Below are 15,089 nucleotides of genomic sequence, written 5' to 3'. Positions count from 1 at the left end.
GCAGTCGGAGAGGCATCAGGCACCTGACTCCTTGCCACTGTGATGGACCACTGGCTTGTTCCTGCCTCTGGGCCATTTTTGAAAGACTGTTTTGGAAAGAACAGCCAATTCGGCATCCTAAAGGGCCAAGTTAGAACCATTCAGCTGATACTGACTGGAGTTTTCCCACACATTTCCAAATTAGGCCAAATCCCTGAGGCAGAGAGTTGGAGGCAGCCTCATGGCAGTCAAATAGAGGGCCAAATCACAATCATAATAGTCATGTCCCCTTGCAACCACAGTCTCACACATCTGCAGCTATAGCCACAAGCAAGGCTGTGGATTGACTGCCCCTCCATGACAATTGGCTCAGTTTAAAGATTTTAACAGAGGTATACCTTAATGCAGAGTTGCCTGTCCTTTCACTTATTGACACCGCAAATCCCACGTCTGATGCTGGGACTGCTGATATGTCTGTGCTACAGGGACCTGTAGCCTTTTTGTCCGTAATTTGACTAGATCCTGGATCTAATAATAGGCCATTTCCTCAAAACTCCTTTCCAGGCTCCAAACACTGAGTACTTCTATTTTCCTGAAATGGAATTCAGCCTGACGGCTAAACAGTTTCTCTCAATCTACACTGTCTAACTCCCTCAGCATATTGAAAACTTAATCAAATCACCCCTTTTGCCTTCTAAATTCCAGGGAAAACAGCTTTAGTTTATTTAACCCTTCTTTGTAATTTAAACCCATTAAATTCAGACACCAATCTGCACTACACTCCCCTGCATTCCTTCCAAGGTCAATATATTCATCATAAAGTTTGGTGCCAGGAACTGCCCAGTGTAAGTGTGGTTTAACCAGGCTTTGCATAACTATTGTAGCATGTAGTTCCACACTCTTGCATTCTTGTCCTCTTGATATAAAGGCCATCATTCCATGGCCAAAGGTTCATAAGCTGCCATTTCAGCCACCTCCAGTGGGATGCCATCACCAGACACATTTTCCCCTCCCCTCCCTTATCAGCATTCTGCAGAGACCATTCCCTCCTGAACACCCTGGTCCACTCCCAACATCTTCCCACACCCCCTGGCATCTTGCCCTGCAATCACAGGTAGTGTGATACCTGCCCATTCATTTCTTCCCTCCTCACTATCCAAGGCCCAAAAAACACTTTCCAGTAAACCGGTGATTTACTTGCACTTCACTCAATCTAGTCTCATGTATTCACTGCTCACAATGCAGTCTGCTCAACACTGGGGTGACAAAACATGAGATTTGCGGAAAGCCTACATCCTGTCCATAAAAATGACCCCGAGCTTCCAGTTGTCCATCATTTTAGCACACCACTGTGTTCTCATGGCAACATCTCTGTCTCAGGCCTGCTGTAGTGCTCCAGCTCAAGCTGGAAGAACAGCATCTCGTTTTCCACTCTGCGATCCTGTAGCCTTCAGGACTCAATATCAAGTCCAACCATTTTAGAGCCTTATCTCCTTTTTCTGTGTCTTTTACCCATGCTACACCCCAGGCCTTGTCATCACGTGGCTGTTTTCAGCACAGTCAACCCATTTTCACCCACTCATGGTCCCCATTATCAGCTTTTCTCCTTTCCTTGCATAGCATTATCCATCCCCTTATTTGCTTAACTGCCTTTCTCTCCCTCTGAGCTCTATCCAAATCTATTACCTCACTCCTTTACCCTCTTCCCAACACCCACGCCCCATCTTCAACTATATACCACCTTTTTCTAGCTACTATTGTTCTGATGCAGGGTTACTGGACTTGATCTGTTGACTCTGCTTTTGCTCCACAGAAAAGTGGCATAATGGTTACACTGCTGCCTCACCAGAGACCCAGGTTCACTTCCAGCCTTGAGTGACTAACTGTGTGAAGTTTGCACATCCTTCCCATGACTCTCTGCCAGATGCTATGGTTTCGTCCCACAGTCCAAAGAGTGTACAGGTTTGGTGGATTTGCAATACCAATGTGCAAATTAGGATGCTTAACCATGGGGTAAAGACCCTCTTCAGAGACAGAATGGGATGCTCTTTGGAGAGGTCATGCAATTTGATGGGCCTAAAGGGCATTTATCTATATTTTAGGAATTCTATGTTGCCAGACCTGCAGAGTTTCTCCAGCAATTTTTGCTTTTGTTTCACATTTCCAGCAACTGCAGTTCTTGATTTTATTTTAGGCTATTTTTCATTATTTTCCAAATGTGTTCATGACATTTTAATGATCTGTGTATCTGGATCCCTAAGTCTCTTTAGACCACCAATATTTCTAGCTTTCCATGAGTTTGAAAGTTCTCTATTTTATCTTTTTTTAATACCCAAAATGGATGACCTCACATATTCCTGAATTGAAATCCATTTACCACAATTTTCTCTATTTATTAAATCTCTCTGTAATTTTATGTTGCCATCTAGCACCATGAGCATCATGTTTGTATATAACATGATTACACCAAATTCCTCTGCTATTGTAACCAAGTTAGGCAAAAGTGAGGACTGCAGATGCTGGAAACCAGAGTCTAGATTAGAGTGGTGCTGGAAAAGCACAGCAGGTCAGGCAGCATCCGAGGAGCAAGAAAATCAACGTTTCAGGCAAAAGCCCTTCATCAAAACTGAGGCTGGGAGCCTCGGGGGTGGAAAGATAAATGAAAGGGGGTTGGGGGTGGAGAGAAGCTAGCGAAGAGTACAATAGGTGTACTCTTTCTACAAAGACCGTTCCCTCCATGACTACCTGGTCAGGTCCACGTCCCCCCAACAACCCACCCTTCCATCCTGGCACCTTCCCCTGCCACCATAGGAATTGCAAAACCTGCGCCCACACTTCCTCCCTCACTTCCATCCAAGGCCTAAAGGAGCCTTCCACAAAGTTTCACCTGCATATCCACCAATATCATTTATTGTATCCGTTGCTCCCGATGCAGTCTCCTCTACATTGGGGAGACTGGACGCCTTCTACCAGAGTGCTTTAGGGAACATCTCTAGGACACCCGCACCAATTAACCCCACCGCCCTGTAGCCCAACATTTCAACTCCCCCTCCCATTCTGCCAAGGACATGCAGGTCCTGGGCCTCCTCCACCACCACTCCCTCACCACCCAATGCCTGAAGGAAGAACACCTCATCTTCCATCTCAGAACACTTCAACCCCAGGGCATCAATGTGGACTTCACCAGTTTCCTCATTTCCCCTCGCCCCACCTTATCCCAGTTCCAACCTTTCAGCTCAGCACCATCCTCGTGACCTGTCCTACCTGCCAATCTTACTTCCCAACTATCCACTCCACCCTCCCCTCTGACCTATCACTTTCATCCACATCCCGTTCCACCCATTGTACTCTTAGCTACCTTCCCTCACCCTCCTCTCTGACCTATCACCTTCATCCCCACCCCCCCCCCCTCCTATTTATCTCTCCACCCTGGAGACTCCCTGCCTTCAGTCCTGATGAAGGGCTTTTGCCCAAAACATCAATTTTCCTGCTCCTCAGATGCTGCCTAACCTGCTGTGCTTTTCTAGCACCACTCTAATCTAGACTATTGTAACCAAGTTATCAATTAAATTATTTAAAGTTTATTGGACAAAAAAAATCTCAAGGGAGGTACCCTGAATTCATTCCTATTATTCAAAGCCTTGCATCAAGAGTAAAATAACCTTTTATTACAGACTTTACTAATGGTCAGTTTTATGAGCTTTTCTGTAGGATGTTAAAAGCAACTGCCTGAATTAAAGCAAAGGAGGTAGGAATTTTCTCAAATAAGTCACATTATCAACTTGGCAAGATTACTTCTAAGACACTCAATGTTTGCCTACCTGTTTCATTACTGCATAGCTTTCTTTACAATTACTTGAGAATTGATTGGCAGGACTTTGGTTGGGTTGTATATGGAGGCCATAATCAGCAGAAGTAGCTGCAGATACTCTCTTCCGGTTCACAATCTCTGTCATTTTGGTCAAGTGTAAAAACAAAATGAGTTCACAAAAGCAGCTGTGGGCACAGTTACAAAAGGAGAAAATAATAACCAGTTTATTTTGAACAGATTATTTTAAAGACAAAGCAATATCTTTAGCTATTTGTAATGTTTAATATATAATTTTAAAAATTAGCTAAGTGAGTAAAAGGTGGTAATTATAAATTAGTCTCTGTAATCTGGATAAAATCTGGATCAGTAAATTGGATGAAAATCCATTCTGCCTAATATCGCATGAGGGACGTAGCTGCTTCAATCTGCGGCATCTGATTAGAGAACCAACAAGAGAGAAAAACATACTTGATCTTATCAATCTGCTGGCGGCAGATACAGCTGTCCATGACAGCATCAGTAAGAGCAATCAACACACAGTCCTTTGGTGATCAAGTCCCACCATCACATTCAGAATAACCTCCATCGTGTTGTGTGGCACTATCACAGTGCTAAATGGGACAGACTTCGAACAGATCTAGCAACTCAAAACAGGGCATCTCTGAGGCATTGTGGGCCATTAACAGCAGCAGAATTGTACTTCAGCAAAATCTGCAACTTCATGGCCCGGCATAACCCTTACCCGACCATTACCATCAAGCCAGGGGATCAACCCTGGTTCAGTGGAGAGTACAGGAGGAGGGTATGCTAGGAGTAGTATCAGTCTTACCTCAAACTGAGCTGTCAACCTGGTGAAGCTACCAAACAGGACAACCTGCATGCCAAACAACATAAGCAGCAAGTGATAGACAGAGCTAAGCAATCTCTCAACCAAGGGATCATTGCCACAGAAGGCTGTGGAGACCATGTCATTGAGTATATTTAAGACAGGGATAAATAAGTTCTTGATTGTCAAGGGGATCAAGGGTTACAGGGAGGAAGTGGGAGAATGGGGTTGAGAAACTTACCAGCCATGATTGAATGGTGGAGCAGACTCAATGGGCCGAAAGGCCTAATTTCAGCTCCTATGTGTTATGGTCCCATGGATCAGATCTAAGCTCTGCAATCATGAATGGTGGAGGATAATTAAACAACTTATCTAAGAAGGAGGCTCCAATAATATCTCCCCTCTCAATGATGGAAGAGCCAAACACATCAGTGCACAAGATAAGGCTGAAGCATTTGCAGCAATCTTCAGCCAGAAGTGCCAAGTGGATGACCCATCTCGGCCTCCTCCAATAATTCCCATTGTCACAGTAATCTGTCTTCTGTCAAATCGATTTACTTCACGTGAAATCAAAAAATGGTTGGAGGTACTTGGTATTGCAAAGGCTATAGGCCCTGGCAACATTCCAGCAATAGTACTGAAGACTTGTGCTCCAAAACGTGCCACTCTCCAAGCAGGGTCACTCATTGTAGCCTTGGTTCAAACATCAGAAAAGAGCTGAATTCCAGAGGTGATGTGAGAGTAACTGCCCTTGACATCAAGGCTACATTCAATTGAGTGTGGCATCAAGAAGCCCTAGCAAAACTGGAATCAATGCGTATCAAGGGGTAATTTCTCTGGTGGTTAGAGTCATACCTGGCTCATAGGTAGACGATTGTAGTTGTTGGAGGTCAGTCACCACAGCTCCAGGACATCTCTGCAGGAGGTCCTCAAGATAGTGTCCTGGTTCCAACCATCTTCAGCTGCTTCATCAATGAGCTTCCTTTCGTCATAAGGTCAGAAATAGGATGGTTGTTGATGATTGAACAATGTTCAGTACTAATTGCAACTCCTCAGATACTGAAACAAGATGTTCAAATGCAACAAGATCTAGACAATATCCAGGCTTGGATTGACAAGTGGCAAGTAACATTCACACCACACAAATGCCAGGCTTCTGACCATTTCAATAAGAGACAATCTAACCACCACCCTTTGATATTCAATGTTGTTGCCATCACTGAATCTCCCACTATCAACATTTTTGGGGTACCATTGACCAAAAATTCAACTGGAGTCGCCACATAAACAAAGTGGCTACAAGAACAGGTCAGAGGCTAGGAATACTGCACTATCCAAAACTTGTCCATCATCACAAGTCAGGAGTGTGATGCAATAGTCCCCACTTGCCTGGATGGGTGCAGCTCTAACAGCCAAGAAGTTTGACATCATCCAAGATAAAGCAGCCCATTGATTGGCACCACACCCATAAACATCCATTCCCTTTACCACTAATGCTGAGTTGGAGCAGTGTGTACTATCTACAAGATGCACTGCAGAAATTCACCAAATGTCCTCAGATAGCTCCTTACAAATCTTTCTATCTAAAAGGGCAAGAGCAGCAGATACATGGGAACCTCCAAATATCCCTCTAAGTGATTCACCATCCCGACCTGGAAATATATTGCTGCTCCTTCACTGTCACTGGGTCAAACTCCTGGAATTCCCTAAGGGCATTGTGGATCAACTCACATCATATGGATTGCAGCAATTCATGAAGGCAAATCACCATCACCTTATCACGGGTAACTAGGGATGGCAATAAATGCTGGCCAGCAAGCAATACCTAAGACCCACAAGTAAGCAAAACAAAAATTGGGAATTGTTTCTAATGAATATGGGCAAACAGTAAAACTTGTCTAGTTTGGATTTACTTTACAATGCAATATAGTACAAAATGACTTAGGCGCTAAGACAGAGTCAGAGTATGTCAGAGTAAAGGGAATTTTATCATTTTATATCTAACATGAACATGCATAATGTTGAGTCTGGATTCCTGGAATAGAAATATGTCTCGGGTAGAAGTATCCCTCATACAGATGAGTTTCAGCTTCACTAAAGCATTTCTGTAAAAAACTGTTTTGAAGACATGAAGCAGACTTTTAGTACTGAAATATTGCTGAAGCTGTCCAAAAGATTAAAAGACTATATATGACTAGACACGTAAACACAGTTGTGCACATTGTTTGCCTTTATAATTTTACAATATAATAATGGACTTGAAAACAAAATTCTACACCACATATACCTGTCACCATATCCAGTTTCTTTAATTGTGAGTCAATTCTGGGTACGTAATTGTCATTTGATTAATTACCTTTTTAAAAAAATGGTCATTATACAGTGATTAGTTTTGCTAACTGTGATCACCACCGAGGACCAATGATAGAAATTTTCTGGTCCTCAGTACTGGATACCAATTCTACACAACATGCAGGCATCTACTCTAAAGAATCATAGCTGGATTAATTAAAGTTTAGTGATCTAGCTTCCATATCACAGGGAAATAGCAAACAGTATAATATATATATATGATGTTACTGCACCACCTAGCTGCAGCTTCATAGCAAATTTGTCAGTAAAATTAATTCTTCTTGGAATTATTTCATTCTGTAAACATTCAGAATCTAGTCTTAATGCATAACATAAATACTGCAGAGGTGAGGTAGAAACAAGGCTTTTGGGAGCCTCTCCGTTCCATACCCTCTCCATTCTGGGTAAAAACCTGGTTCTCCAACGAGGTTGTTGGAGAAAGAGTACTGCAGATGCTGGAGTATCAGAGTTGAGGGTGTGGTGCTGGAAAAACACAGCAGCTTAGGCAGCATCCAAGGAGCAGGAGACCTGCAAGTGGTTTTCTAGCACCACACTCTTGACTCTGATACTCCAGCTGTCCTGCTCCTTGGATGCTGTCTGACCTGTCTGACCTGTTTTTCCATTGCAGAACTTGTGTTGTTACAGAAACATAAGAATGCATGAGAGAGAGCACTTGCAGGACAAATACAGGAAAACCCGAAGCTGTAAGGAGCAAGAGGATAACTAGGGAAAGGGTAGCGGCCTTTAGATAATCTACATGTGGACTTAGAAGATGTGGACACAGTCTTTAATGAATACCTTGCATCAGCCTTCACATGAAAAAGTATAGACATCAGGGTGGAGGATTGTGAATTATTAGAAGCAATTAGTTTAGTGAGAGAGAAAGAGGAGGTACAAGCAGATTTTGCAGTCTTAAAAGTGAACAAATTTGCAGGTTCAGATTAGATGGAGGCAAAGAGGAGATATCAGGAACTTTAGCAGTAACTTTCAAATCTACTATGGCCACAGGTGAGATAATGTTGTCCCATTATATAAAAAGGGAGAAAGGGATAGGCTAGGAAATTACAGGCCAGTCACTCTAACCTTGGTGGTGTGGAAGTTATTAGATGAATTCTGAGCGACAGAATATATCTGTAGTTGGAGAGATATGGATTAATCAGGAATAGTTGGTTTGGATTTGTTAAGGAAAGGTCAAGTTTGATCAAACATTTTGAAGTGGTAACCAGGAGTGTCAGCAAGGGTAATGTATCTGATGTGATCTAAGTCCCTCATGGCAGACTGATCAGGACAATAAAAGTTCATGGGATCCAAGGCAAAGTAGCACATTGGATCCAGAATTGGCTGAATAACAGAAAGCAGAGAGTGATGGTAGAGGGATGTTTCTGTGATTGGAAGTTTGTTTCCAGTGGGGTTCTGCAGGGCCTTTCTATCTGTGGCATATATCAATGACTTGGACCTAAATGTAGAGGGTATGATCAAGACGTTTCTGAATGACACAAACGTTGGTAGGGTGGTAAATAGTGAGGAGGATAGCCAAAAACTGCAGGAGAATACCACAAACTGATCAGTTGGGTAAAGCAGTTTCAGCAACAATGGAGTACTTCTGTTGGAAGGATGTGATTGCACAAAAGAGGGTGCAGAGGGCATTCACCAGAATACTGCCAGGGCTGGAGTGTGTGAGCTATGAGGAAAGATTGGGTGGACTGAGGTTGCTTTCCTTGTAATATCATAGGTCAGAAGCAGATCCGACAGAGGTGTATAAGATAGTGAGGAGAATAAAGAGTTAGATAGGAAGCTACTTCCTGCCCTGAGTAGCAATTAATAACTGGGGGCATAGATTTATGGTAAGAAGTAGAAGACTAAAAGGAAAACTACTACTTTTTCTACTTAGAGCATGGTGAGAGTCAGGAACTCACCATCTGAAAGAATGCTTATGTCAGAGACTCTCAGACATTGAAGCAGTATTTAAATATTCACTTGTGCTATCGACCAAAAACTGGAAAATGTTGTCAGATCTTTGTCAACCAGCACAGAAATGATGGGCCAAATGGCTGCCATCTGTTTAGTGATCTATCTTCCATATCACAGGGAAGTAGCAAACAGCATAATACGTGTATGACGTTACTGCACCACCTAGCTTCATAGCAAATTTGTCAGTAAAATTAATTCTTCTTGGAATTATTTCATTCAATGAATACTTCATAACTTTGGAATCCCTACAGTGTGGACACAGGCCCTTTGGCTTACCAAATCCACACTGACCCTCCAAAGTGCATCCCATCCAAACCCTATACTCTACATTTACCCTTGACTAATGCACCAAATCTACACCTCCCTGAGGACTATGGGAAATTTAGCATGGCCAATTCACCTGACCTGCATATCTTTGGATTGTTGGAGGAAACAGGAACACCCAGAGGGGACCCACGCAGACACAGGGAGAAATTGCAAACACCAGACAGACAATCACCCAAGGCTGGAACCAAACTTGGGTCCGTAGCATTGCAAGACAGCAGTGCTAACCATTGAGCCACTTACTCATACAAATGTACAGCATGGAAACAGACTATTTGGTCAAACTCATTCACGTGGCTCAGATATCCTAACCTAATCTAGTCCCATTTGCCAGCACTTGTCCTATATCCCTCTAAACCCTTCTTATTCATATACTCATTCGGATGCCTTTTAAATGTTGTAATTGCACCAACCTCCACCACTTCCTCTAGCATGCTCATTCCATCTACCCTCTGCGTGAAAACGTTGGCCCTTAGGTCCCTTTTATATCTTTCTCTTCTCACCCTAAACATATACCCTCTAGTTCTGGACTCCCCCACTCCAGGGAAACTCTTTTAGTATTGTTTATAATTCCTTCAGACTGCACAGGTCTTCATTTTCTTGTCAGTTTTCTGCATTTGCCCACAATTTTGAAAGCATTGGTTATGATTCTTCAAGTTTTCCCAGTACCTTGCCCAGGATGTAATTATTTACAGGCAAACCTTAGCAATGATTGTCAGGTCTATCAGGCCACTTCTTTTTAAAATAGACACTCAAACATGCTACCAGTAGGGGTCAGCACTGGATAGCAAACGGCTGGGGAGCCCAAAGATGTTCCTCAGCCCACCCATCTGAAATCAGTCAAGTCACTACAACCTCTCAATACTTTCTCCCTCTCTCTCTCTTTTGGTTCGCATGACTCATATTATTGTTGATAAGTTACCACAGTGATTAGGGAAAGAAGGGAGGAAATGTGCAATTGTAATTGTTCAATTTTAAGATAATGCTGATGGAGTCGACAGGTCAAAAATGGGATGAAATCTGAATCCACTTTTAAAGTATTTCAAAATGTGTTTCCAGCTTTATTCATAACAATGCAGGTAATTGTGAACTGGGGACAGATGCTGTTCCTCCTACTTCAATCTGCCAATATCTTGGAATGCAGATAATTCTCTGGGAATTTATTAGATGTACTCTTGTGATTTGACAGAGGAAATACATACTAGAATTATGGCTATTATTATATTAAAACATAAACTTCAAAATATTAGGATACAATCCTTTCTGCAACACACAAAAAGGACAACTGTTTTTAAAATATCCTTTAGAGATATAAATATATAACTGAGCACATACCTGGAGACTCATAGTGTCCTGAACATGCTTGCTGAAAAGCTTTCTTCCTACAGGGGAGGGTCTGTTTGGTTAATTCCTCTGCATCTGTCTCTGTCTTCATGACTTCCCCAAATGTAGGCCCAGTCTCCTTTTCTGGTGCTGTTACTGTCCCACCAGCAGTCACAGATCCAGTTTCATTGTCATCTCCTGCCTCAGCCCCACCTTCAGCTGCTATCAATGTCCTTTCTTCTACCTGTGTCATTAATACAACTTCTACTCCAGCCCTAAACTGGTCTCTTGTTGTTGCTGTCATAGTGTTAGCCTTAGTTGCTGCACCTGCTAATCGCCCAGTTCTAGTTCTTCCTTCTTCCTCTATTACAGTCACTACTGGAGCTCCACTTGATGCTGCTGTCCTTCTGCACTCTCTCCTGGGTAAGTTCTGCCACCTTGCAACAATAGGGCTGCTACTGGCAACGGGACTTGGCAGCTCCCATTTCATCCTGTTGCCTGTGGAACTGGTTTTGAATAGAGAACCCATCCGCTTTCCTTTTTCTGTCACCTGCGAATCAAATAAAGAAATGTAGAGAGACAGAAAATATATGTCAAAAGGAATTGGAGACAAATTTTAAAACATGAAAACTACAGGAAAAGTCTTAGAGAAACATTGGGGGACTTGCAACTAATACATGTGAAGTGCAATTTGCCCTCTTTGTAATATTAAAGGCTCTGGAACAAAGGGTTTAGTGCTGACAACGTGATCTCAGTCCTTCTCTGTGACACTATAGTCTCTTTTATTATTGGGAATAGGAATCGTGGCGCAGGGGCTCCATGGATCTTGAAATCTTGGCAATTTAATTCCTGATCCACATCTTAATGTTGCCTAAAGACACCAGAGTAAAACCTGCAGGATTTACTGTGGGATGTCCAAGATATTCCTGTAATTAGGGATGACTAAGGCATGACCCAGCTCAAGTCTTCAGTGTAAATCACTGATAGACATAGCGACTGCTAGAAAAGTAGCACCAAAACCTGAAACAATGATCAGGGCAAACCTTCATGAGTACCCTGTTATACTGAGTCCCCAGACAGGATCCACAGTTCATGACAATTTTAGTGAAATACCCCAAAATTGTTATGCTACCAGGTAAGGAGGGATACACTGGAACATCCACTTTACTCAACTCTGCCTCAGTTGGTCACAATAATTTTAATTTTAACAGAATTCCTTCCCTCATGGTTAATTTTTCACAGCCTGAGTAAATTTATATTTAAAAGGAATCAATTTTGCAGAAAAAGCTTTCTTGAGTTCAAGAAAAATTGATTTTGTTAGTGAGCTAAACATGGGAAAAGATAATGTGAGACACAACAGAGTATAAATGAGAGGTAAGCACACAGAATAAAAGTAAGAAAATACTATCTGTCTTTGACCTGTCTGTGGTGAGTAGATTGCGGCTACTAAGATGGGTGATTCCAGTATTACTGACTTTGATTTGATTTAATTTCTTATTGTCATGTATACTGAGATACAGTGAAAAGTATTGTTTTGTGTGCTGTTCAGACAAATCATACCCTACATAAGTAAGGACAATTATAAGTTAGGTAGTTGTTTGGAGATTCTTCATTCTTGCAGTTAGCTGAAAGAGGTTTGTCCAATATCCTTCAACAGTGATTTTACTGATAAATGTTTTGTATCAATCAGACACAGATTTTATTTGATTTCAGCTGTACAAGCAGGAAGGTCTCATGGAAGTTCTCCATTGTGTCCCTTCAGAGCTTACAGTAGCACAGAGGAATTCAAACCCTAATCTAGACACTGGTATGCCAGCACTTGAGTACTCAGAGACTGGGGATGTCGTTGGTTATTAACCTCTTTTCTTGTGTAATCCTGGAAATGTAAAATATGAGCACATCTTTGACCCAAAACTGCCTCTCTTTCAACTCATGTCTGCAGTCTGGGACACTACACAATGGACGTGGTTTTTCTGCTGAGAGAGGAGTAATCAGCAACCCAATCTCTCTTCTGCAACAGGAGAACACTTTTCATTTTTTTAAACAGCATCACTCCCTTTGAAGTATTGCTGTTTGAAGATCCCTCAAAACTCTTCAAGTGTAATCCATATGTAATCCATACAGAGATTTGCAGGCAGCTACTGAATTTATATTCTCAACCATCTTTTGGCTTGTATGACTCTCTTTTAGAAAGCATGGGTTATACTTAAAAGTTCAAAACATTTATGAGTAATTCCAGATTAAGATCCATTGTCATGACAACCACCATGAATGGAATCAAGGATGAGATCTTTTGTTTGTCACCCCGGACTCACCCTGTAGTGATTGTAACAAGATTGGCCAGGTAGACTTCATAGAATTGGAGTTCCCTGATTGGTGCTGTTAATCTGGTCCAATCAGGGAGCCCTGGTTAAGAGATTAGAACAAGAGCCTCAGAGATTCTGTTCACTTTGAAAGCTGGCTATGAGGGAGCTGGATCAGTGTCAAGGACTATCCATGTATAAATAAAGGGTGTGAAGAGACACTGGCCTCTGCAGAGAGACCAATGAGCAGTATTACTCCTTTTGAATTATTTTACTAAGTGTGAAGACCTCCAAAACTAACCAAGGACAGTTTTTAGAACAACAGGAGGAAGTCTCCAATGTGGATTAAGTAACAGTGTTCCAGAGTCACTCTAGAGAGCTTGTCATGTGGCCTGGGAATATTTGAAAATCTCCCAGATAGTGATCAGAAAACTTGCCAATAAATATGCTAAGAACCAAATCTCTAGGCAGGAGATCAGTGCTCCTAACAACACCAGGTGAACTGTTAAAAGCCCAGTTCAGTGGTCTGTACAGGAGCAGCAAAGAAGCAACTATATATCTAATTATCTAACAATATTTTTTAATGCATTCTCAGAACATGGGCCTCACTGGCTAGGCCAGCATTTATTGTCCATCCCTAATTAGCCAGTGGGAAGAGTCAACCACATTGCTGCGGGTCTGGAGCCACATATACTTCAGACCAGGTAAGGATGGCAGTTTCATTCCCTGATGGATATTAGTGAAGCAGTTGGGTTTTCTCCAACAATTGACAATGGCTTCATGGTCATCTTTAGATCTTTAATTCCAGATTTTTTTTACTGAATTCAAATTCCACCATCTACCATAGTAAGATTCAAACGCAGGTCACAGCATATTACATTGATAATCCAGACTATAAATCTCGTGACGCTGATGGTCTGACCTGTTGCTACTGGCTTCAGTAACATCCTTATGGTCTCAGCACAGAGAAGCTGGCCCAGATTTGGGAGGAGATAAATCACGTGCTGAAAGACCAAATAATGGAGCCTAGCAGCAGCGGCTGGAACTCCACAGTTGTGTTCTTGTTCAAACAAGATAGCTGCTCAAGACTAAAAGGTTAATGCAGTCACCAGTTACCCCAGCTGGAAGATTGCCTCAGCAGGCTCAGTCAGGCAACTTACATTACAATGACAAATTTGCCCAAGATGATACTGATAGGTTCCCTTGATGAGCTTTGCAGAGGAAGTTACCACCTTCATAACCCCAGACAGACAGTAACAATGTCACGCCATTTGGACAGTAAAATGCCTCAGCCACCTTTGAAAGGCTGACTAATCAGATAGTGGCAGGCTTACCTCATTGGATAACGTACAAAGGCAAACTCCTAATGGACAGTGACACCGAATTTGCACACCTGTTGCAAATGCAAACCTTGTTTTGGAAAATACAGTCAGCTAACCTCACGGTCAATCTCACAAAAAGCGGTGACTGCATTAACCTTTTAGTCTTGAGCAGCTATCTTGTTTGAACAAGAACACAACTGTGGAGTTCCAGCCGCTGCTGCTAGGCTCACAAAAAGCGGGTTTGGCAAGACCCAAGTGAGCTATGTAGGACACGTAGTAAGCAGGTTAAGGACAAGTACTGCCCAGGCCAGGGCTAGAAATGTCCAAGTTATTGCACAGTTCCACATTTCTATAATGATAAGGGGAAATCACAAGGCTCTTGGAGATGTGTAGATTCTAACCTAAATGTGTCCCAAATGTCAACATACATACTATCGACAGATCTGATATGAAAGAAATGAAAAGTTAAATGGATCGATATACAACAGGCAGCTTTCGAAGGACTGAAGGCTGTCGTAATTGACCAGCCTGTGTCTGCAGCTATAACTTTTTACTGAACATTTAGCCATTGATGTAAGTGACATCGGATTCTCCTTAAGAACACAAGTTTGGCATAGACGGACCAATCAGGCCCATCTACAAAAACTAAAAAATAGCAGAAATGATATTCCACAGTGGAGAAGGAAATTTTCAGCTTATCACACATTCTCAAACACTGTGGGAAATGTCACTTACTATACTAACTACTGCCTCTCTTTTGTGGAAAGGTTTAAAAATATAGAATGCCATGTTATACTATTGGAGTTGATTTCCCCAATGATATCATCTAAAAATCCATTGTTAGGAAATAAAATGTAATTGCCGATGCCTTGCCAAAT

General features: G+C 42.1%; 1 protein-coding gene across 1 annotated transcript in view; it reads right to left on the bottom strand.

Annotated features, from left to right (window-relative positions):
* Window positions 1-15,089, bottom strand: part of LOC140477585 (cell division cycle protein 20 homolog) — a 71,785-nt gene that overhangs the window by 53,475 nt on the left and 3,221 nt on the right. The window contains exons 2-3 of the mRNA XM_072571613.1: window positions 10,599-11,136; window positions 3,801-3,928 (exon numbers count right to left, since the gene is read on the bottom strand). Coding sequence (XP_072427714.1) covers window positions 3,801-3,928; window positions 10,599-11,115 — 645 coding nt within the window. The 5' untranslated portion in view covers window positions 11,116-11,136. The remainder of the gene's footprint in view (window positions 1-3,800; window positions 3,929-10,598; window positions 11,137-15,089) is intronic.

The sequence above is a fragment of the Chiloscyllium punctatum genome, chromosome 1 (genome assembly GCF_047496795.1).
Source record: "Chiloscyllium punctatum isolate Juve2018m chromosome 1, sChiPun1.3, whole genome shotgun sequence".
Lineage (NCBI taxonomy): Eukaryota > Metazoa > Chordata > Chondrichthyes > Orectolobiformes > Hemiscylliidae > Chiloscyllium > Chiloscyllium punctatum.
The sequence above is the reverse complement of the archived record's forward strand: the minus strand, read 5'-3'. Positions and strand labels throughout refer to the sequence as shown.